Raw genomic sequence first — 25,262 nt, 5'->3', positions numbered from 1 at the left:
GTTAGGGGGAAGAGACAGTGGTTTTGGACAGAGAACAGGAACAGAGATGTGTTAGGGGGAAGATGGGGTGGTTTGGACAGAGAACAGGAACAGAGATGTGTTAGGGGGGAAGAGGCAGTGGATTGGACAGAGAACAGGAACAGAGATGTGTTAGGGGGATGAGGCGGTGGTTTGGACTGAGAACAGGAACAGAGATGTGTTAGGGGGATGAGGCGGTGGTTTGGACTGAGAACAGGTACAGAGATGTGTTAGGGGGAAGAGACAGTGGTTTGGACAGAGAACAGGAACAGAGATGTGTTAGGGGGAAGAGACAGTGGTTTGGACAGAGAACAGGAACAGAGATGTGTTAGGGGGAAGATGAGGTGGTTTGGACAGAGAACAGGAACAGAGATGTGTTAGGGGGAAGAGGCAGTGGTTTGGACAGAGAACAGGAACAGAGATGTGTTAGGGGGATGCACCAGTGGTTTGGACAGAGAACAGGAACAGAGATGTGTTAGGGGGATGAGGCGGTGGTTTGGACAGAGAACAGGAACAGAGATGTGTTAGGGGGAAGAGGCAGTGGTTTGGACAGAGAACAGGTACAGAGATGTGTTAGGGGGATGAGGCGGTGGTTTGGACTGAGAACAGGAACAGAGATGTGTTAGGGGGATGCACCAGTGGTTTGGACAGAGAACAGGAACAGAGATGTGTTAGGGGGATGAGGCGGTGGTTTGGACAGAGAACAGGAACAGAGATGTGTTAGGGGGATGCACCAGTGGTTTGGACAGAGAACAGGAACAGAGATGTGTTAGGGGGATGAGGCGGTGGTTTGGACAGAGAACAGGTACAGAGATGTGTTAGGGGGAAGAGACAGTGGTTTGGACAGAGAACAGGAACAGAGATGTGTTAGGGGGTAGATACAGTGGTTTGGACAGAGAACAGGAACATAGATGTGTTAGGGGGAAGAGGCAGTGGTTTGGACAGAGAACAGGTACAGAGATGTGTTAGGGGGAAGAGGCAGTGGTTTGGACAGAGAACAGGAACAGAGATGTGTTAGGGGGATGAGGCGGTGGTTTGGACAGAGAACAGGAACAGAGATGTGTTAGGGGAAGAGACAGTGGTTTGGACAGAGAACAGGAACAGAGATGTGTTAGGGGGAAGAGGCAGTGGTTTGGACAGAGAACAGGAACAGAGATGTGTTAGAGGGAAGAGACAGTGGTTTGGACAGAGAACAGGAACAGAGATGTGTTAGGGGGAAGAGACAGTGGTTTGGACAGAGAACAGGAACAGAGATGTGTTAGGGGGAAGAGGCAGTGGTTTGGACAGAGAACAGGAACAGAGATGTGTTAGAGGGAAGAGACAGTGGTTTGGACAGAGAACAGGAACAGAGATGTGTTAGGGGGAAGAGACAGTGGTTTGGACAGAGAACAGGAACAGAGATGTGTTAGGGGGAAGATGCAGTGGTTTGGACAGAGAACAGGTACAGAGATGTGTTAGGGGGAAGAGGCAGTGGTTTGGACAGAGAACAGGAACAGAGATGTGTTAGGGGGGAGAGTCAGTGGTTTTGGAAAGAGAACAGGAACAGAAATGTGTTAGGGGGAAGAGACAGTGGTTTGGACAGAGAACAGGAACAGAGATGTGTTAGGGGGAAGAGGCAGTGGTTTGGACAGAGAACAGGTACAGAGATGTGTTAGGGGGAAGAGGCAGTGGTTTGGACAGAGAACAGGAACAGAGATGTGTTAGGGGGATGAGGCGGTGGTTTGGACAGAGAACAGGAACAGAGATGTGTTAGGGGGAAGAGGCAGTGGTTTGGACAGAGAACAGGTACAGAGATGTGTTAGGGGGATGAGGCGGTGGTTTGGACAGAGAACAGGAACAGAGATGTGTTAGGGGGAACAGACAGTGGTTTTGGACAGAGAACAGGAACAGAGATTTGTTAGGGGGAAGAGGCAGTGGTTTGGACAGAGAACAGGAACAGAGATGTGTTAGGGGGAAGAGACAGTGGTTTGGACAGAGAACAGGTACAGAGATGTGTTAGGGGGGAAGAGGCAGTGGTTTGGACAGAGAACAGGAACAGAGATGTGTTAGGGGGAAGAGACAGTGGTTTGGACAGAGAACAGGTACAGAGATGTGTTAGGGGGGAAGAGGCAGTGGTTTGGACAGAGAACAGGAACAGAGATGTGTTAGGGGGAAGAGACAGTGGTTTGGACAGAGAACAGGAACAGAGATGTGTTAGGGGGAAGAGACAGTGGTTTGGACAGAGAACAGGTACAGAGATGTGTTAGGGGGGAAGAGGCAGTGGTTTGGACAGAGAACAGGAACAGAGATGTGTTAGGGGGGAGAGACAGTGGTTTGGACAGAGAACAGGAACAGAGATGTGTTAGGGGGAAGAGACAGTGGTTTGGACAGAGAACAGGTACAGAGATGTGTTAGGGGGGAAGAGGCAGTGGTTTGGACAGAGAACAGGAACAGAGATGTGTTAGGGGGATGAGACAGTGGTTTGGACAGAGAACAGGAACAGAGATGTGTTAGGGGGGAAGAGGCAGTGGATTGGACAGAGAACAGGAACAGAGATGTGTTAGGGGAGGAGACAGTGGTTTGGACAGAGAACAGGAACAGAGATGTGTTAGGGGGAAGAGGCAGTGGTTTGGACAGAGAACAGGTACAGAGATGTGTTAGGGGGAAGAGACAGTGGTTTGGACAGAGAACAGGAACAGAGATGTGTTAGGGGGAAGAGGCAGTGGTTTGGACAGAGAACAGGTACAGAGATGTGTTAGGGGGAAGAGACAGTGGTTTGGACAGAGAACAGGAACAGAGATGTGTTAGGGGGAAGAGTCAGTGGTTTTGGACAGAGAACAGGAACAGAAATGTGTTAGGGGGAAGAGACAGTGGTTTGGACAGAGAACAGGTACAGAGATGTGTTAGGGGGAAGAGACAGTGGTTTGGACAGAGAACAGGTACAGAGATGTGTTAGGGGGATGAGGCGGTGGTTTGGACAGAGAACAGGAACAGAGATGTGTTAGGGGAAGAGACAGTGGTTTGGACAGAGAACAGGAACAGAGATGTGTTAGGGGGAAGAGGCAGTGGTTTGGACAGAGAACAGGTACAGAGATGTGTTAGGGGGAAGAGACAGTGGTTTGGACAGAGAACAGGTACAGAGATGTGTTAGGGGGGAAGAGGCAGTGGATTGGACAGAGAACAGGAACAGAGATGTGTTAGGGGGATGAGACAGTGGTTTGGACAGAGAACAGGAACAGAGATGTGTTAGGGGGAAGAGGCGGTGGTTTGGACAGAGAACAGGAACAGAGATGTGTTAGGGGGATGAGAGTGGTTTGGACAGAGAACAGGAACAGAGATGTGTTAGGGGGATGAGACAGTGGTTTGGACAGAGAACAGGAACAGAGATGTGTTAGGGGGAAGAGACAGTGGTTTGTACAGAGAACAGGAACAGAGATGTGTTAGGGGGAAGATGAGGTGGTTTGGACAGAGAACAGGAACAGAGATGTGTTAGGGGGAAGAGGCGGTGGTTTGGACAGAGAACAGGAACAGAGATGTGTTAGGGGGAAGAGTCAGTGGTTTTGGACAGAGAACAGGAACAGAAATGTGTTAGGGGGAAGAGACAGTGGTTTGGACAGAGAACAGGAACAGAGATGTGTTAGGGGGAAGAGGCAGTGGTTTGGACAGAGAACAGGTACAGAGATGTGTTAGGGGGAAGAGGCAGTGGTTTGGACAGAGAACAGGAACAGAGATGTGTTAGGGGGATGAGGCGGTGGTTTGGACAGAGAACAGGAACAGAGATGTGTTAGGGGGAACAGACAGTGGTTTTGGACAGAGAACAGGAACAGAGATGTGTTAGGGGGAACAGACAGTGGTTTTGGACAGAGAACAGGAACAGAGATGTGTTAGGGGGATGAGAGTGGTTTGGACAGAGAACAGGAACAGAGATGTGTTAGGGGGATGAGGCGGTGGTTTGGACAGAGAACAGGAACAGAGATGTGTTAGGGGGATGAGACAGTGGTTTGGACAGAGAACAGGTACAGAGATGTGTTAGGGGGAAGAGACAGTGGTTTGGACAGAGAACAGGAACAGAGATGTGTTAGGGGGAAGATGAGGTGGTTTGGACAGAGAACAGGAACAGAGATGTGTTAGGGGGAAGAGGCGGTGGTTTGGACAGAGAACAGGAACAGAGATGTGTTAGGGGGAAGAGGCAGTGGTTTGGACAGAGAACAGGAACAGAGATGTGTTAGGGGGAAGAGACAGTGGTTTGGACAGAGAACAGGAACAGAGATGTGTTAGGGGGAAGAGGCGGTGGTTTGGACAGAGAACAGGAACAGAGATTTGTTAGGGGGATGAGAGTGGTTTGGACAGAGAACAGGAACAGAGATGTGTTAGGGGGATGAGACAGTGGTTTGGACAGAGAACAGGAACAGAGATGTGCTAGGGGGATGAGGCGGTGGTTTGGACAGAGAACAGGTACAGAGATGTGTTAGGGGAAGAGGCAGTGGTTTGGACAGAGAACAGGTACAGAGATGTGTTAGGGGGATGAGACAGTGGTTTGTACAGAGAACAGGAACAGAGATGTGTTAGGGGGAAGATGAGGTGGTTTGGACAGAGAACAGGAACAGAGATGTGTTAGGGGGAAGAGGCGGTGGTTTGGACAGAGAACAGGAACAGAGATGTGTTAGGGGGAAGAGGCAGTGGTTTGGACAGAGAACAGGAACAGAGATGTGTTAGGGGGAAGAGACAGTGGTTTGGACAGAGAACAGGAACAGAGATGTGTTAGGGGGAAGAGGCAGTGGTTTGGACAGAGAACAGGTACAGAGATGTGTTAGGGGGATGAGGCGGTGGTTTGGACAGAGAACAGGAACAGAGATGTGTTAGGGGGGAAGAGGCAGTGGATTGGACAGAGAACAGGAACAGAGATGTGTTAGGGGAAGAGACAGTGGTTTGGACAGAGAACAGGAACAGAGATGTGTTAGGGGGAAGATGAGGTGGTTTGGACAGAGAACAGGAACAGAGATGTGTTAGGGGGAAGAGGCGGTGGTTTGGACAGAGAACAGGAACAGAGATGTGTTAGGGGGAAGAGGCAGTGGTTTGGACAGAGAACAGGAACAGAGATGTGTTAGGGGAAGAGACAGTGGTTTGGACAGAGAACAGGAACAGAGATGTGTTAGGGGGAAGAGGGAGTGGTTTGGACAGAGAACAGGTACAGAGATGTGTTAGGGGGATGAGGCGGTGGTTTGGACAGAGAACAGGAACAGAGATGTGTTAGGGGGGAAGAGGCAGTGGATTGGACAGAGAACAGGAACAGAGATGTGTTAGGGGGAAGAGACAGTGGTTTGGACAGAGAACAGGTACAGAGATGTGTTAGGGGGAAGAGGCAGTGGTTTGGACAGAGAACAGGAACAGAGATGTGTTAGGGGAAGAGACAGTGGTTTGGACAGAGAACAGGAACAGAGATGTGTTAGGGGGAAGAGGCAGTGGTTTGGACAGAGAACAGGTACAGAGATGTGTTAGGGGGAAGAGACAGTGGTTTGGACAGAGAACAGGTACAGAGATGTGTTAGGGGGATGAGGCGGTGGTTTGGACAGAGAACAGGTACAGAGATGTGTTAGGGGGAAGAGACAGTGGTTTGGACAGAGAACAGGAACAGAGATGTGTTAGGGGGAAGAGACAGTGGTTTGGACAGAGAACAGGAACAGAGATGTGTTAGGGGGAAGAGACAGTGGTTTGGACAGAGAACAGGTACAGAGATGTGTTAGGGGGAAGAGGCAGTGGTTTGGACAGAGAACAGGAACAGAGATGTGTTAGGGGAAGAGACAGTGGTTTGGACAGAGAACAGGAACAGAGATGTGTTAGGGGGAAGAGGCAGTGGTTTGGACAGAGAACAGGTACAGAGATGTGTTAGGGGGAAGAGACAGTGGTTTGGACAGAGAACAGGTACAGAGATGTGTTAGGGGGAAGAGACAGTGGTTTGGACAGAGAACAGGTACAGAGATGTGTTAGGGGGAAGAGACAGTGGTTTGGACAGAGAACAGGTACAGAGATGTGTTAGGGGGAAGAGGCAGTGGTTTGGACAGAGAACAGGTACAGAGATGTGTTAGGGGGATGAGACAGTGGTTTGGACAGAGAACAGGAACAGAGATGTGTTAGGGGGAAGAGGCGGTGGTTTGGACAGAGAACAGGAACAGAGATGTGTTAGGGGGATGAGAGTGGTTTGGACAGAGAACAGGAACAGAGATGTGTTAGGGGGATGAGACAGTGGTTTGGACAGAGAACAGGAACAGAGATGTGTTAGGGGGAAGAGACAGTGGTTTGTACAGAGAACAGGAACAGAGATGTGTTAGGGGGAAGATGAGGTGGTTTGGACAGAGAACAGGAACAGAGATGTGTTAGGGGGAAGAGGCGGTGGTTTGGACAGAGAACAGGAACAGAGATGTGTTAGGGGGAAGAGTCAGTGGTTTTGGACAGAGAACAGGAACAGAAATGTGTTAGGGGGAAGAGACAGTGGTTTGGACAGAGAACAGGAACAGAGATGTGTTAGGGGGAAGAGGCAGTGGTTTGGACAGAGAACAGGTACAGAGATGTGTTAGGGGGAAGAGGCAGTGGTTTGGACAGAGAACAGGAACAGAGATGTGTTAGGGGGATGAGGCGGTGGTTTGGACAGAGAACAGGAACAGAGATGTGTTAGGGGGAACAGACAGTGGTTTTGGACAGAGAACAGGAACAGAGATGTGTTAGGGGGAACAGACAGTGGTTTTGGACAGAGAACAGGAACAGAGATGTGTTAGGGGGATGAGAGTGGTTTGGACAGAGAACAGGAACAGAGATGTGTTAGGGGGATGAGGCGGTGGTTTGGACAGAGAACAGGAACAGAGATGTGTTAGGGGGAAGAGGCGGTGGTTTGGACAGAGAACAGGAACAGAGATGTGTTAGGGGGATGAGAGTGGTTTGGACAGAGAACAGGAACAGAGATGTGTTAGGGGGATGAGACAGTGGTTTGGACAGAGAACAGGTACAGAGATGTGTTAGGGGGAAGAGACAGTGGTTTGGACAGAGAACAGGAACAGAGATGTGTTAGGGGGAAGATGAGGTGGTTTGGACAGAGAACAGGAACAGAGATGTGTTAGGGGGAAGAGGCGGTGGTTTGGACAGAGAACAGGAACAGAGATGTGTTAGGGGGAAGAGGCAGTGGTTTGGACAGAGAACAGGAACAGAGATGTGTTAGGGGGAAGAGACAGTGGTTTGGACAGAGAACAGGAACAGAGATGTGTTAGGGGGAAGAGGCGGTGGTTTGGACAGAGAACAGGAACAGAGATGTGTTAGGGGGATGAGAGTGGTTTGGACAGAGAACAGGAACAGAGATGTGTTAGGGGGATGAGACAGTGGTTTGGACAGAGAACAGGAACAGAGATGTGTTAGGGGGATGAGGCAGTGGTTTGGACAGAGAACAGGTACAGAGATGTGTTAGGGGGATGAGACAGTGGTTTGTACAGAGAACAGGAACAGAGATGTGTTAGGGGGAAGATGAGGTGGTTTGGACAGAGAACAGGAACAGAGATGTGTTAGGGGGAAGAGGCGGTGGTTTGGACAGAGAACAGGAACAGAGATGTGTTAGGGGGAAGAGGCAGTGGTTTGGACAGAGAACAGGAACAGAGATGTGTTAGGGGGAAGAGACAGTGGTTTGGACAGAGAACAGGAACAGAGATGTGTTAGGGGGAAGAGGCAGGGGCGTTTTGGTAACTTTGATTAGCAGATGGTGCCTTATTATTGCTATAAATTAAGAACTCTCTGATAGAAAAGTGTTCCGTCACGTCCAACTACGTCAATCAATTTAATTTGCTCATACAGAATTAGAACCGGATATAATCACGGCCACCTGGTGAAGTTAACATAGGGCTAAGTGAGCCAGGTTGTGTAATGGGAAATGCTAACATTTTTAATCGTTTGATGGTTAAACTTAAACTTTTCATAATGTTCACAATTATGGCCCCAGCAAGTTTCAACTTTTAAAAACAATCATGTGTTTCATATTTACTGTATATCTGTACATTTACAGCCAGTTACAGCACATATGTCAGTGTGAATACTCACCAGTATGGAGAGAGCCTCAGTGTTGTTGATGGAGCAGGCTAACATGACAGGAGTGTTGCCCAGACATCCTTCTAGGTTAGACTCTGTCTTATAGTGGGACAACAGGAGCTACACACACGCACGCACACACACACACACACACACACACACACACACACACACACACACACACACACACACACACACACACACACACACACACACACACACACACACACACACACACACACACACACACACACACACACACACACACACACACACACACACACACACACACACACACACACACACACACACACACACACACACACAAAGGAATAATGAGACCTTCTGTGATACTTAAAACCTCTCTCCACTCTCGGCTTCCTGCCACATGGACAGATGGTATTGTCACCCCAGAACAGACAACAGAAAGGCTGACAAGGTCCTACGAGCCAACAAGGTTCTATGAGCCAACAAGGTTCTAGAGCCAACAAGGTCCTAGAGCCAACAAGGTCCTAGAGCCAACAAGGTCCAAGAGCCAACAAGGTCCTAGAGCCAACAAGGTCCTAGAGCCAACAAGGTTCTAGAGCCAACAAGGTTCTAGAGCCAACAAGGTTCTAGAGCCAACAAGGTCCTAGAGCCAACAAGGTCCTAGAGCCAACAAGGTCCTAGAGCCAACAAGGTCCTAGAGCCAACAAGGTCCTAGAGCCAACAAGGTTCTAGAGCCAACAAGGTTCTAGAGCCAAGGGTTCCCGGGTTCAATCATGTTTAGCACAATGCGTGGCTGTGGCATGCAAACCCTTTCTATTCAGGTTTCTCCAGCCACATGATCTAACCCCAGACTGACCACATCATTTACACCCACACTCAGTCACCCACGCTCAGTCACCCACGCTCAATCACCCACGCTCAATCACCCACGCTCAGTCACCCACGCTCAATCACCCACGCTCAGTCACCCACACTCAGTCACCCACACTCAGTCACCCACGCTCAGTCACCCACGCTCAGTCACCCACGCTCAGTCACCCACGCTCAGTCACCCACGCTCAGTCACCCACACTCAGTCACCCACGCTCAGTCACCCACGCTCAGTCACCCACGCTCAGTCACCCACGCTCAGTCACCCACGCTCAGTCACCCACGCTCAGTCACCCACGCTCAGTCACCCACACTCAGTCACCCACGCTCAGTCACCCACGCTCAGTCACCCACGCTCAGTCACCCACGCTCAGTCACCCACGCTCAGTCACCCACACTCAGTCACCCACGCTCAGTCACCCACGCTCAGTCACCCACGCTCAGTCACCCACGCTCAGTCACCCACGCTCAGTCACCCACATCCATACACACCTCTGGAACACAACTGACTCTTAGGGAGACCAGCTTCTGTTCAAGATGCCTTCCCACATGTCTCTCTCCAGGGTGATCCGGCCGGTTACATTCATCCACTCATATCCATTCAAATGGATACATTCATGTCTTGGATCCATTGACCCTTGACCCCTGGCAGACCACTGGGTTACCAGATGCCCTTGTCCCACCAAACATGTTTTTTTCCACAAATGTGTAATTACCTACAGTTGAAGTTGGAAGTTTACATACACTTAGGTTGGAATCGTTCAAATCCGTTTTTTCAACCACTCCACAAATTTATTTTTAACCATCTATAGTTTTGGAAAAGTCGGTTAGGACATCTACTTGTGCATGGCACAAGTCATTTTTCCAACAATTGTTTACTGACAGATTATTTAACTTATAATTTACAGTAGCGGTTCCAGTGGGTCAGAAGTTTACATACACTAAATTGACTGTGACTTTAAACAGCTTGGAAAATTCCAGAAAATTATGTCATGGATTTAGAAACTTCTGATCGGCTAATTGACATAATTTGAGTCAATTGGAGGTGTACATGTGGATGAATTTCAAGGCCTACCTTCAAACTCAGTGTCTCTTTGCTTGACATCATGGGAAAATCAAAAGAAATCAGCCAAGACCTGTTGTAGACCTCCACACGTCTGGTTCATCCTTGGGAGAAATTTCCAAACACCTGAAGGTACCACGTTCATCTGTACAAACAATAGTACGCAAGTAAAAACACCATGGGACCACGCAGCCGTCATACCGCTCAGGAAGGCGATGTGTTCTGTCTCCTAGAGATGAACGTACTTTGGTGCGAAAAGTGCAAATCAATCTCAGAATAACAGCAAAGAACCTTGTGAAGATGCTGGAGCAAAAGTATCTATATCCACAGTAAAACGAGTCCTATATCGACATAATCTGAAAGGCCGCTCAGCAAGGAAGAAGCCACTACTCCAAAACCACCATAAAAAAGTCAGACTACGGTTTGCAACTGCACATGGGGACAAAGATCGTACTTTTTGGAGAAATGTCCTCTGGTCTGATGAAACAAAAATAGAACTGTTTGGCCGTAATGACCATCATTATGTTTGGAGGAAAAAGGGGGAGTCTTGCAAGCCGAAGAACACCATCCCAACCGTGAAGCATGGGGGTGGCAGCATCATGTTGTGGGGGTGCTTTGCTGCAGGAGGGACTGGTGCACTTCACAAAATAGATGGCATCATGAGGTATGAAAATTATCTAGATATATTGAAGCAACATCTCAAGACTTCAGTCAGGAAGTTAATGCTTGGTCGAAAATGGGTCTTCCAAATGGACAATGAACCCAAGCATACTTCCAAAGTTGTGGCAAAATTGCTTAAGAACAACAAAGTCAAGATATTGGACTGGCCATCACAAAGCCCTGACCTCAATCCTATAGAACATTTGTGGGCAGAACTGAAAAAGCGTGTGCGAGCAAGGAGGCCTAAAAACCTGACTCAGTTACACCAGCTCTGTCAGGAGGAATGGGACAAAATTTACCCAACTTATTGTGGGAAGCTTGTGGAAGGCTACTCGAAACATTTGACCCAAGTTAAACAATTTAAAGGCAATGCTACCAAATACTAATTGAGTGTATGTAAACTTCTGACCCACTGGGAATGTGATGAAAGAAATAAAAGCTGAAATTAATCATTCTCTCTACTATTATTCTGACATTTCACATTCTTAAAATAAAGTGGTGATCCTAACTGACCTAAGACAGGGAATTTTTACTGGGATTAAATGTAAGGAATTGGGAAAACTGAGATTAAATGTATTTGGCTAAGGTTTATGTAAACGTCCTACTTCAACTGTACATCATGTTCTCATGTTATCCATTTGGAGATCAACATCACATTGCTAAAACATATGGCTTAATATAAATTAGGCAGCTGAAGGCATCTATTTGAACTTTAAATGTGTTAGAAGATAATGATACGCCTTTCAAACGTTGTATGCCACATTGTGTTCAACATTATCAACAAATGACTTGATGTCTACAAAGAGAATTAGAGTCGTTAAACGGGAGTGATGACGAGTGTGTTGATATAATGGGTCGTTATTGTCAAAATTCAGCTTTTAACAACAATCAGAATTGGTAAAAACCATTCTGCATGCCAACATATTAGGCAATAATTAAGAGTAGGCAAAGTGATCGTGTCAGATGAAAATAATTTCAAATGTTTTACCGTTGAGACATTTGATGTACCGTCACATTCACTGCGGTTGTCTGAAGCAAGGTGTGCTATAGAGTTCACAGCTGGCGATGCCTCATCGTGATTGGTTATCCCCCAATTTACAACACTATCGATGAGCGTCATCACTATCTTTCCTTTGCATGACCTCAAACTGTCGTGATTACCAGCTGAAATAAACGTTTATGACTTGATTTGTGTCTGGTCAGTGATTTTACATCGTCCTAAAACCTACTCTTAGGAATCCCGTTAAAAACCTGTTTCAAGACAACAACAAAAAATCCTAATTTAGAATTTTTCTGAGACGCTTTGTGGATACGGGCCCTCGTCATATCAAGACAACTGGAAACTGAAAAATACAAGGTCAACATGTTTTGTTAAGTTATTTTTTCCTCAACTTTGTTCTCTAACTTTATAGCAAAGGTTGAAGATGTCATTGTAGCCAGCGACCTCCACCTAATGGCATTACGGTCAGAATCAACTTAAACGGGAGGCAACAGTCATATAATATAATTAGCTTAACAGCCAACGTGTAAAATTTAACATTACTATTAAAATCCGTGGCGGGTATTCAGGGAAGCCAAGGGAAGCCAGGCTTCCCCCACAAAAATGTACTCGCAAAAAATAAAAACACATACAAATAATGTATCTTTTGTCTCTCTGTGTTTCATACATTTCCTTCAATTTGCAAGAGGCTGAATGTATCCCACCGGGGAGAAAGCATCCGAGAGAATGAAACAGCGCCCCCTCTGTCTCAGCATGTGTAACCCATCTATTTGATTCTGTCTGGTCAAAAAGAGTATGACATTGTTGTAGCCCGCAGCATTGAATGCATAGGAAGCCAGTGAGAGTTTGGCCACCATTGATAAAAAAATTATAAAAATAATAGCCAATCAGCTTTGAGCTAAATTGAGTGAGCTCAGCTGTGAATGGTCTTGACCCAACAACAAAAAAAGTGTCAAGGGAAGCCAGATTAGATTTGGCTTCACACCAATCACATTGCATCAGAAGCCAAACGTCATTGACAGAAGAAAAAACTTGAATTGTTGCATCTCATTGTGTCATTGTCCTCCGGTGGCTAGCTAGCTAAAATCGTCCCGTTCCTAAATTAGCCATGGATGGAGATAGGGATTTGGACTTGTGGTTTTGCTTAATTCTCCGTACTGGTCAATGATTATAACTGTGATTCTGATCCAACCATAAATTCATAAATTTTCCCCTCAGAGAATAGTAAATCAGCAGGGTTTTGGAAGGGGAAGTTACGAGCCGGTATAGGCTAAGTAAGGCTCACAGTGTCTCACCTTGACCAGGTGGTTGTGTTGGTGGCTGACCGCCAGGTGTAGAGGAGACATCAAGGCCTTGTTGAGGACGTTGGGTTCGACCCCCAGCTCTAACAGAGCCCTGCAGCTCTCTGACTGGTTCCTCTCCACGGCCCAATGCAGCGGCATAGACCCCTCATCATCATACAGGTTCCACTCTGGGAGGACAGAGGTAGGAAACGTATGCATACACACACAGTCACCGGATAAACAGACACATACATAAACAGACGCATACACAAAAGGCAATGACGGTACACATACACACACACACACACACACACACACACACACACACACACACACACACACACACACACACACACACACACACACACACACACACACACACACACACACACACACACACACACACACACACACACACACACGCAATTAAGCAGAGGAAAAGGATAAGTAATAAATATTTTTTAAATCAAACAGAACTCAGTTGAACAACCATGTTCTAGTGTGCGTCCCAAATAGGATCACATTCCATAAATAGTGCACTACTTTTAACCAGAACCCTATGGACCCTGGTCGAAAGAAGTACACTACATAGGGAATAGGGTGCCGTTTGGGACGCACACCCTAGAATGACATGGCGCTGAGCGGGAGCCTCACCATCTCTGTGTGTGTTGCTGCAGATGAACCTGATAACAGGGATGTTTCCTGCACCAGCAGCGTGGTGGACCAGAGAGGCACCAGAGTCATCCTGTTCCCTCAGTACCCCTGGGTCTCTCCTCACCAAGCCCTCCAGCTGGGATACATCACCTCCCCGAGCCCACTGGACAGAGGTGAGGAACCGATGGAGACAGAGGTAAGGAACCGATGGGGACAGAGGTAAGGAACCGATGGGGACAGAGGTAAGGAACCGATGGGGACAGAGGTAAGGAACCGATGGGGACAGAGGTAAGGAACCGATGGGGACAGAGGTAAGGAACCGATGGGGACAGAGGTAAGGAACCGATGGGGACAGAGGTGAGGAATCAATGGGGACAGGGGTAAGGAACCGATGGGGACAGAGGTAATGAATCGATGTGAACAGAGGTAAGGAACCGATGGAGACAGAGGTAAGGAACCGATGGAGACAGAGGTAATGAATCGATGGGGACAGGGGTAAGGAATCAATGGGGACAGGGGTAAGGAACCGATGGGGACAGAGGTAATGAATCGATGGGGACAGGGGTAAGGAACCGATGGGGACAGAGGTAAGGAACCGATGGAGACAGAGGTAAGGAACCGATGGGGACAGAGGTAAGGAACCGATGGAGACAGAGGTAAGGAACCGATGGGGACAGAGGTAAGGAATCGATGGGGACAGAGGTAAGGAACCGATGGGGACAGAGGTGAGGAACCGATGGAGACAGAGGTAATGAACCGATGGGGACAGGGGTAAGGAACCGATGGGGACAGAGGTAAGGAACCGATGGAGACAGAGGTAAGGAACCGATGGGGACAGAGGTAAGGAACCGATGGAGACAGAGGTAAGGAACCGATGGAGACAGAGGTAAGGAACCGATGGGGACAGAGGTAAGGAATCGATGGGGACAGAGGTAAGGAATCGATGGGGACAGAGGTAAGGAACCGATGGGGACAGAGGTAAGGAACCGATGGGGACAGAGGTAAGGAATCGATGGGGACAGAGGTAAGGAACCGATGAGGACAGAGGTAAGGAACCGATGAGTACAGAGGTAAGGAACCGATGGGGACAGAGGTAAGGAACCGATGGGGACAGAGGTAAGGAACCGATGGGGACAGAGGTAAGGAACCGATGGGGACAGAGGTAAGGAACCGATGGGGACAGAGGTAAGGAACCGATGGGGACAGAGGTAAGGAACCGATGGAGACAGAGGTAAGGAACCGATGGGGACAGAGGTAAGGAACCGATGGGGACAGAGGTAAGGAACCGATGGGGACAGAGGTGAGGAACCGATGGGGACAGAGGTAAGGAACCGATGGGGACAGAGGTAAGGAACCGATGGGGACAGAGGTAAGGAACCGATGGGGACAGGGGTAATGAACCGATGGGGACAGGGGTAAGGAACCGATGGGGACAGGGGTAAGGAACCGATGGAGACAGAGGTAAGGAACCGATGGGGACAGAGGTAAGGAACCGATGGGGACAGAGGTAAGGAATCGATGGGGACAGAGGTAAGGAATCGATGGGGACAGAGGTAAGGAATCGATGGGGACAGAGGTAAGGAATCGATGGGGACAGGGGTAAGGAACCGATGGGGACAGGGGTAAGGAACCGATGGGGACAGAGGTAAGGAACCGATGGGGACAGGGGTAAGGAACCGATGGGGACAGAGGTAAGGAACCGATGGAGACAGAGGTAAGGAACCGATGGAGACAGGGGTAAGGAACCGATGGGGACAGAGGTAAGGAACCGATGGAGACAGAGGTAAGGAACCGATGGGGACAGAGGTAAGGAATCGATGGGGACAGAGGTAAGGAATCGATGGGGACAGAGGTAAGGAACCGATGGGGACAGAGGTAAGGAACCGATGGGGACAGAGGTAAGGAACCGATGGGGACAGAGGTAAGGAATCGATGGGGACAGAGGTAAGGAACCAATGAGGACAGAGGTAAGGAACCGATGAGTACAGAGGTAAGGAACCGATGGGGACAGAGGTAAGGAACCGATGGGGACAGAGGTAAGGAACCGATGGGGACAGAGGTAAGGAACCGATGGGGACAGAGGTAAGGAACCGATGGGGACAGAGGTAAGGAACCGATGGAGACAGAGGTAAGGAACCGATGGAGACAGAGGTAAGGAACCGATGGGGACAGAGGTGAGGAACCGGTGGGGACAGAGGTAAGGAACCGATGGGGACAGAGGTAAGGAACCGATGGGGACAGAGGTAAGGAAAAGGTTAATTCCATTTCCCTTCAGTCAACTCAGGTAAACTGAACGATTTATATGTATTGTATGACATCACATTTCCTGTTTCTGCACGTTTGTATCAGATCCTAAGTCCTCATGTAGAGAGGCATTGAGGACAATAGGTGTTGGAATGGAAAAGTTCAGTTTCCTTCCTGAATAAGCAGTGAACCCTGGAAAATACTGAGTACAGCAAAACAACAGAAACAAAGATAACATAACCAAAGAGGCCCAACTTTGTTTTGGGTCTTTGGTTCCCTGTGGGGGTGTCGTGGAGGTGTGGCCTATGAGTGGATGGGGTTTACCTGTAGATGACCTATTTTGTACAACCTGAGGTGAAAGTGCCATGCATCCCTCTTTATCCCCTCCCCTCATATCCTATTCCACTCCCACTCACAATTCCCTCCCTCCCCCCACTCCCTTTCCCTACCCTCCCACTCACAATTCCCTCCCTCCCCCACTCCCCTCCCACTCACAATTCCCTCCCTCCCCCCACTCCCTTTCACTCCCCTCCAACTCCTATTTCCCTCCCTGCCTCCCCCCCTCCCCGCCCACTCACAATTCCCTCCCTCCCCCCACTCCCTTTCACTCCCCTCCCCTCCCACTTCCCTCCCTCCCTCCCACTCCCTCCCTCCCACTCCCCTCCCCTTTTGCGATCCTTGACAAGCCAAAGACACATTTCATATTTTAAACGGACATTTCAATGAACAATAAAGCGTTGGAACTTGTACTAACCTCAACCAGGTTTATAGCTGCCTGCGTGACGTCTGTTTTTGCAGTGAGTGGGTGAGATGTTGTTGCATCATCAATCACACACTTATAGGAACTGTTCTGCCGTGCCACTTCCTTGGTGAGCTGCATGGGGGACCCTTTTAGAGGTCGCACAATCCAATGCAGAAACAATCACTGAATGGAAGAAGGATAGAATGACGTCAGCAACACACGCATGTGCACTCAGGATAACACATATACACATACTCCTGCAAGGCAGTTAACCCACTGGTCTCTGGGCGCCGAAGATGTGGATGTCGATTTAGGAAGCCTCCCGCACCTCTCTGATTCAGAGGGGTTGGGTTAATGTGTAAGACACATTTTAGTTGAAGGAATTCAGTTGTACAACTCACTAGGTATCCCCCCATTACGAGTGCGGATGGGTGAGGAGGGGTGGAGAGAGGGATGAGAGGTGAGGAGGGGTGGAGAGACGGAAGGGAGGTGAGGAGGGGTGTAGAGAGGGAGGAGAGGAGGGGTGAAGAGAGGGAAGGGAGGTGATGAGGGGTGGAGAGAGAGAGGAGGGGTGGAGAGAGGGAATGGAGGTGAGGAGGGGTGGAGAGAGGGAGGAGAGGAGGGGTGAAGAGAGGGAAGGGAGGTGAGGAGGGGTGGAGAGAGAGAGGAGGGGTGGAGAGAGGGAATGGAGGTGAGGAGGGGTGGAGAGAGGGAGGGGAGGTGAGGAGGGGTGGAGAGAGGGAATGGAGGTGAGGAGGGGTGTAGAGAGGGAGGAGAGGAGGGGTGGAGAGAGGGAGGGGAGGTGAGGAGGGGTGGAGAGAGGGAAGGGAGGTGAGGAGGGGTGAAGAGAGGGAAGGGAGGTGAGCTTAGACAAGGTGATATGGGAAGGAGAGTGGGAGGTGAGGAGAGGAGAGGAGGGGTGATATGGGAAGGAGAGTGGGAGGTGAGGAGAGGAGAGGAGGGGTGATATGGGAAGGAGAGTGGGAGGTGAGGAGAGGAGAGGAGAGGAGGGGTGATATGGGAAGGAGAGTGGGAGGTGAGGAGAGGAGAGGAGGGGTGATATGGGAAGGAGAGTGGGAGGTGAGGAGAGGAGAGGAGGGGTGATATGGGAAGGAGAGTGGGAGGTGAGGAGGGGTGATATGGGAAGGAGAGTGGGAGGTGAGGAGAGGAGAGGAGGGGTGGAGAGTGTGGTGAGAGGTGAGGATGGGTGATATGGGAAGGAGAGTGGGAGGTGAGGAGAGGAGAGGAGGGGTGATATGGGAAGGAGAGTGGGAGGTGAGGAGAGGAGAGGAGGGGTGGAGAGTGTGGTGAGAGGTGAGGATGGGTGATATGGGAAGGAGAGTGGGAGGTGAGGAGAGGAGAGGAGAGGAGGGGTGGAGAGTGTGGTGAGAGGTGAGGATGGGTGATATGGGAAGGAGAGTGGGAGGTGAGGAGAGGAGAGGAGGGGTGGAGAGTGTGGTGAGAGGTGAGGAGGGGTGATATGGGGAGGAGAGTGGGAGGTGAGGAGAGGAGAGGAGAGGAGGGGTGGAGAGTGTGGTGAGAGGTGAGGATGGGTGATATGGGAAGGAGAGTGGGAGGTGAGGAGAGGAGAGGAGGGGTGGAGAGTGTGGTGAGAGGTGGGGAGGGGTGATATGGGGAGGAGAGTGGGAGGTGAGGAGAGGAGAGGAGGGGTGGAGAGTGTGGTGAGAGGTGAGGATGGGTGATATGGGAAGGAGAGTGGGAGGTGAGGAGAGGAGAGGAGGGGTGGAGAGTGTGGTGAGAGGTGAGGATGGGTGATATGGGAAGGAGAGTGGGAGGTGAGGAGAGGAGAGGAGGGGTGGAGAGTGTGGTGAGAGGTGAGGATGGGTGATATGGGAAGGAGAGTGGGAGGTGAGGAGAGGTGAGGAGGGGTGATATGGGAAGGAGAGTGGGAGGTGAGGAGAGGAGAGGAGAGGAGAGGAGAGGAGAGGAGAGGAGAGGAGAGGAGAGGAGAGGAGAGGAGAGGAGAGGAGAGGAGAGGAGAGGAGAGGAGAGGTGATATGGGGAGGAGAGAGGCCCTGTATTATCTCCCTGAATATAATCCAAGGACCAAGCTACTATACTAGATGACATTGGTGAAGACTGGAGAGAGAGGCTGTTACCTCAGTCCTGGGTCGTGTTGAGTGTAGGCACACGAACAGAAAAGGCACACAGAAATCAGCATTAACAGGTGCTAGCTAGCAAGCTAGGTATTTTTGTCACTATTACAGGACATTCTCCTTAATGCCTGGTCCACATATCTCGTGTAGAAAACAGAAACGAAAAGCACAGTTTATCATTGAACAAGTTCAGGGATGTGTTCACTAGGACCCAAATTTAAAGAAATGGGCCCAATCGGAAAGGGACCTAGCTGAATTTCACTAATAGAAACACGTGCCTTCTGTTGCATAACATTTTGCTACGGTTTGCACAAATGATAATGACCCTGGTGGTAGAGCTTTCGTGTCAGTGTTTCCTCCTGTCGCTTTTTTTTCTTCTTTCTTGTTTTGTGCCTAAAGCAGAAAATGATGGACGTTATCAACATCTTGTCACACAGGTAGATGTGTGTGGGCTTCTGTTTTTTAATCCAACTCTACTGTGTGTCACATAAAAACTCAAAACAACTGTTCAGCATAAAGTGACAATTAGCCGTTGGTAGTGTCTGTAGGAAGGATGTGACGATAACATGGCCATATTATTGATGTATAAAGTAAGGGCTGTATGGACCGTCTGAGTAGAGTTTATTTGTTTTCTAGTGGAGTCATAACCCATCATTACTCTGGAGTTTTAAACTCTACAAAACGGCTGTGTCCTAAAGAGCACCCAAAGTCCCTATACTCAGAGTGTACAAAAGATTAAGAACACCCTCTTAATATTGAGTTGCAACCCCGCCTTTTGCCCTCAGAACAGACTCAATTCGTCAGCGCAGGGACTCTACGAGATGTCGAAAGCGTTCCACAGGGATGCTGGCCCATGTTGACCCCAATGCTTCCCACAGTTGTGTCAAGTTGGCTGGATGTCCTTTGGGTGGTGGACCATTCTTGATAAACACAGGAAACTGTTGAGCTTGAAAAACCCAGCAGTGTTGCAGTTCTTGACACACATCGGTGCACCTGGCACGTACTATCCCGTTCAAAGGCACTTAAAAAATCTGTCTTGCCCATTCACCCTCTGAATGGCACACTTACACAATCCATGTCTTAATTGTCTTAAGGCTTAAAAATCCTTCTTTAACTTGTCTTCTCCCCTTCATCTACACTGATTAAAGTGGGTTTATCTTCACTAGGGTAGGGGGCAGCATTCGGAATTTTGGATGAAAAGCGTGCCCAAATTAAACTGCCTGCTACTCAGGCCCAGAAGCTAGGATATGCATATAATTATTAGATTTGGATAGAAAGCACTCTAAAGTTTCCAAAACTGTTAAAGTAATGTCTGTGAGTATAACAGAACTGATATGGAACTGATACTATTATTTTGAAAGGCTGTTTTTCCATTGAAAGCCTATCCACCATACAAAGACTTAGGACCCAGTTCACGAGCTCCGTGGCTTCCTCTACATGTGGCCAGTCTTTAGGCATTGTTTCAGGCTTTTATTCTGAAAAATTAGGGAGATAAAGCACGTTCAATGAGGACAGTGGACATTTCCAGCCATACGCCTGATCGGGAATGCGCTTTTCTTGTTTCTCCTTTCCTATTGAAGAAGCTTTTGTCCGGTTGAAATATTATTGATTATTTATGACAAAAACAACCTGAGGATTGATTTTAAACATCGTTTGGCATGTTTCTACTAACTTTTATTGTACTTTTTAAAAACTTTTCGTCTGGACTTAGTCCACGCGCCTTCTGCATTCGGACTACTGGACAAAACGCGCAAACAAAAAGGAGGTTTTTGGTCATAAAGAGGGACATTATGTAACGATCTTCTTCATCTGATGAACAGGAAGGATTGGACCAAAATGCAGCGTGGTAAGTGTTCATGCTTTATTGAAAACTGAACACTAAATAACAAAGTGAATAAACAAAAATCGAAACGGTCCTGTAAGGTGCAACAACACAAAACAGAAAACAACTGCCCACAAAACACAGGTGGAAAAAGGCTACCTAAATATGGTTCTCAATCAGAGACAACGATAGACAGCTGCCTCTGATTGAGAACCACACCCGGCCAAACATAGAACAAAAACATAGAATGCCCACCCCAACTCACGCCTTGACCAACCAAAATAGAGACATAAAAAGGATCTCTAAGGTCAGGGCGTGACACATTATCGAACAAAACAAACATTTATTGTCTAACATGGAGAACTGGTAGTGCCACCAGATGAAGATCATCAAAGGTAAGTGATTCATTTGAATGCTATTTCTGACTTTTGTGACACATCTCCTTGTTTGGAAAATGGCTGTATGGGTTTCTGTGGTTAGGAGCTCACCTAACATAATCGCAAAGTGTGCTTTCGCCGTAAAGCATTTTTTAAAATCTGACTCAGCGGTTGCATTAAGGAGCAGTTTATCTATAATTCCATGCTTAAAACCTCTTGACGCTAGGGGTTAGATATTTTTTTTATTTTTAAATAACGTTCCCAAGGTAAACAAACTATTTCTCAGGTCCAGATCGTAGAATATGCATATAATTTACAGATTAGGATAGAAAACACTCCAAAGTTTCCAAAACTGTCAAAATATTGTCTGTGAGTATAACAAAACTGATTCTGCAGGTGAAAACCTGAGGAAATCTAACCCGGAAGTTATTTTTTTTATTTTATTTGATCTGTGTTTCCTGGCCCGTCTTTCTTCCATTTAAAGGGGTATCAACCAGATTCCTTTTCAGGCTGTGACCAGGCTTTAGACATAGTTTCAGGCTTTTATTTTTGAAAAATTAGCGAGATTTTTCAAAACTAGTCAGGTGTCCTTTGATTAGTTCCTGCGCGCAAGAGGGGTAGCTCTCCATTTTCTTTCTCTCTTTTATTGAATAGGTTACGGTCCGGTTGAAATGTTATCGATTTTGTTTGTTAAAAACAACCTGAGGATTGAATATAAAAAACATTTGACATGTTTCTACGAACATTACGGATACTTTTTGGAATTTTCGTAGAACAGAACGAGGCTTTGGTTTTCTGAACATAACGCACAACCCAAATGTCGTTTTTTTGTTTTATTTATCGAACAAAAAGAACATTTGTTGTGTAACTGGGAGTCTCGTGAGTGCAAACATCCATAAATTATCAAAGGTAAGCGATTAATTGTATTGCTTTTCTGACTTTCGTGACCATGCTAATTTGGGGCTAGCTGTTGTAGCATTGATTGATACACTCACAAAAGCTTGGATTGCTTTCGCTGCAAAGCATATTTTCAAAATCTGCTAATTTGTTTGAGAGAATGCATTTCTGAACATAACGCACCAATGTAAACTGAGATTTTTGGATATAAATATGATCTTTATCGAACAAAACATACATGTATTGTGTAACATGAAGTACTATGAGTGTCATCTGATGAAGATCATCAAAGGTTAGTGATTCATTTGATCTCTATTTCTGCTTTTTTGTGACTCCTCTCTTTGGCTGGAAAAATGGCTGTGTTTTTCCGTGACTAGGTACTGACCTAACATAATCGTTTGGTGTGCTTTCGTCATAAAACCTTTTTGAAATCGGACACTGTGGTTGGATTTACAAGAAGTTTATCTTTCAAATGGTGGATAATACTTGTATGTTTGAAGAATTTTAATTATGGGATTTCTGTTGTTTTGAATTTGGCGCCCTGCAATTCCACTGGCTGTTGTCGAAGTGGGACGCTACTGAGGGATCATAGCTTTCACCTGGATTCACCTGGTCAGTCTATGTCATGGGAAGAACAGGTGTTCTTAATGTTTTTAACACTCAGAGTCCTATGTAACTTTACATGTGTCCCAATTGGCACCCTGTTTCCTATGGGCTCTGGAATAGGGTGCCATAGGGCTCTGGTCAAAAGTAGTGCACTATGTATAGGGAATAGGGTGCCATAGGACCCTGGTCTAAAGTAGTGCACCATATAGGGAGGAGGGTGATTTTGCGACAGTCAATATTTTGCCCTAAAACAACTTCATCTTATACCTAGATTGTGTGTATTAGGAATTTGATGTGAATTGTTGAACAAGAACACAAACATTTTGCTACGCTCACAATAACATCTGTGCTAAACAAATGTATGTGATCAATACAATTTGATTTGATTTGATCCCTCCGTTATTGAGAGAATAATGACTCTTTTATTGAATGAGGATCAATATTGGGACATGGCCTCTCTCGGAGACTGTGGTCGTAGCTATCCGATTAATTAATTGTCTCTCCTGGTATCAACTTCAGTTCTCTTTAGATTAGAGAAGTATCGGCTTGATTCATGCATATAGAAGTGTGAAATAGCTTTGTCCTCAGGCAAGTGCCATGGAGCCATACTTAAAATAGCATTTTAAATAGCAAGTGTCTACTAGAGGTGAAATACTGAGTGTTAACTTGGTTTCAATCAGAAAGAGTTGAAAATCACTGAAAGAGTTGAACGAGTATATACTATAGTGGTTGTTGGCTGTTTTTCTACTTCCTGCACTGAGCTGAAATAGGTTACAGAAAGTTCCAAGGTTGATGTCAATTCCATTTAACTTCCTGTCTATAAAGGAAGTACACTGGCATTTAAATTCCTGTCAATACAGGAAGTACACTGAGATTTCAATTCCAATGATCATGAATTGGTTTTAATGTGGAACATTCATCAATCCAGCAACAGCAATTATATACAGGGGGCTGGTGGGAAGAGTTGTAGGAGGATGGGCTCATTATAATGGCTGGAAGGGAAAAAATGAAACAGTCAAACATGTGGGTTCCACATGTTGATGTGTTTGATACCGTTCCATTGATTCCGTTCCAGCCATTATAATGAGCCTGTCCTCCTATAAATTATCCACCAGGCTCCTCTGATATGCATAATTGGTTTCCACCACTGTTTTACCCTGTTAGATCGGACTCCCGAGTGGAGAGGGGCTCCCGAGTGGCGCAGCGGTCTAAGACACTGCATCTCAGTGCTGGAGGCGTCACTACAGACCGTGGTTAGATTCCATGCTGTATCACAACCGGCTGTGATTGGGAGTCCCATTGGACGGCACACAACTGGTCCAGCGTCGTCCGGGTTACGATTTGGCTGCGGTAGGCCATCATTGTAAATAAAAATGTGTTTCTTAACTGACCTGCCTAACTAAATAAAGGTCAAATGAAATAAATGGAATGGTATAATGTAGATTTCCAGCTAAATAGACAAAACAAAAAGTCTTTACTTACCATGAGAGGACCATGAACTATATACAGTATAGTAATACTGAGTAGTTCAAGAAAAGTCTGGAACATAATGATAGTTGTTGAGGTCACTGTTCAGGACTCAAGCTCAAGTACATAAGTGCATTGAACAAATATGAGTAAACTGTAAACATATATATATATTTTTTTGTATTATTAAAAAATGTGGGGGATAAGGGCTTGAATGATTTAAATACTTTCCACACTGAACAAAATATAAATGCATTATTCAGCTATTTAGAAGATTTTACTGAGTTACAGTTCATATAGGGAAATCAGTCAGTTAAAAAAATGTATTCCTTAGGCCCAAATCATTTGACTTGACTGGGAATACAGATATGCAGCTGTTGGTCACAGATACAAAAAATAGCAGGGAATATATATCAGAAAACCAGTCAGTATCTGGTGTGACCACCATTTGCCTCACGCATCGCAACACATCTCCTTTGCATAGAGTTGATCACGCTGTTGATTGTGGCCTTTGAAATGTTGTCCCACTCCTCGTTCCTCTTCAATGGCTGTGCGAAGTTGCTGGATTTTGGAGGGAACTGGAACATGCTGTCGAACATGTAAATCCAGAGCATCCCAAACATGCTCAATTAAATTATGCCTGCCCATACCATAACCCCCCCCTCCCCGCCACCATCATGGGGCACTCGCTTCACAACGTTGTCATCAGCAAACCTCTCGACCACACAATGCCGTCTGCCATCTGCCATCTGCCCTGTACAGTTAAAACTAGGATTAATCCAGGAAGTCTTCTCCAGCGTTGTCAGTGGCGACGAAGGTCGAAGGTGAGCATTTGACCACTTGAGTCAGTTACGACGCCAAACTTGTCAAGACCCTAGTGAGGATGACAAGCACACATATGAGACAGTTTCTGACAGATTGTACAGAAATTCTTTGGCTGTGCAAACCAACAGTATCATCAACTGTGCGGATGGCTGGTCTCAGACGATCCGGCAGGTGAAGGAGCCGGATGTGGGGGTCCTGGGCTGACGTGGTTACACGTGGTCTGCGGTTGTGAGGCCGGTTGGACGTACTGCAAAATTCTAGAGAGGCAACATATGGTAGATAAATGAACATAAAATTATCTGGCAACAGCTCTGGTGGACATTCCTGCAGTCAGCATGCCAACTGCACGCTTCCTCAAAACTTGAGACATCTGTGGCGTTGTGTTGTCTGACAAAACTGCACATTTTAGTGGCCTTTTCTTGTCTCCGGCACAAGGTGCACCTGTGTAATGTTCATGCTGTTTAATCTGCTTGTTGATTTGCCACGACCTGTCAGGTGGATGGATACACTTGGCAAAGGATTAATGCTCACTAACAGGGATGTAAACAAATCTGCACCAATTCTCAATGTAAGCAGAGGCCAAGAT

At 47.2% G+C, this 25,262-nt stretch overlaps 1 protein-coding gene across 1 annotated transcript in view; it reads right to left on the bottom strand.

Moving 5' to 3' along the window:
• The window catches only part of LOC139531475 (transient receptor potential cation channel subfamily A member 1-like), an 87,083-nt gene extending 70,341 nt beyond the window's left edge, over positions 1-16,742 (bottom strand). The window contains exons 1-4 of the mRNA XM_071327952.1: positions 16,578-16,742; positions 13,580-13,742; positions 12,938-13,113; positions 8,074-8,181 (exon numbers count right to left, since the gene is read on the bottom strand). Coding sequence (XP_071184053.1) covers positions 8,074-8,181; positions 12,938-13,113; positions 13,580-13,742; positions 16,578-16,703 — 573 coding nt within the window. The 5' untranslated portion in view covers positions 16,704-16,742. The remainder of the gene's footprint in view (positions 1-8,073; positions 8,182-12,937; positions 13,114-13,579; positions 13,743-16,577) is intronic.
• Between the last annotated feature and the right edge of the window lie 8,520 nt (positions 16,743-25,262).

This window comes from Salvelinus alpinus, chromosome 10 (genome assembly GCF_045679555.1).
Source record: "Salvelinus alpinus chromosome 10, SLU_Salpinus.1, whole genome shotgun sequence".
Classification (NCBI taxonomy): Eukaryota; Metazoa; Chordata; class Actinopteri; order Salmoniformes; family Salmonidae; genus Salvelinus; species Salvelinus alpinus.
This window is presented reverse-complemented; position numbering and strand designations above follow the sequence as displayed.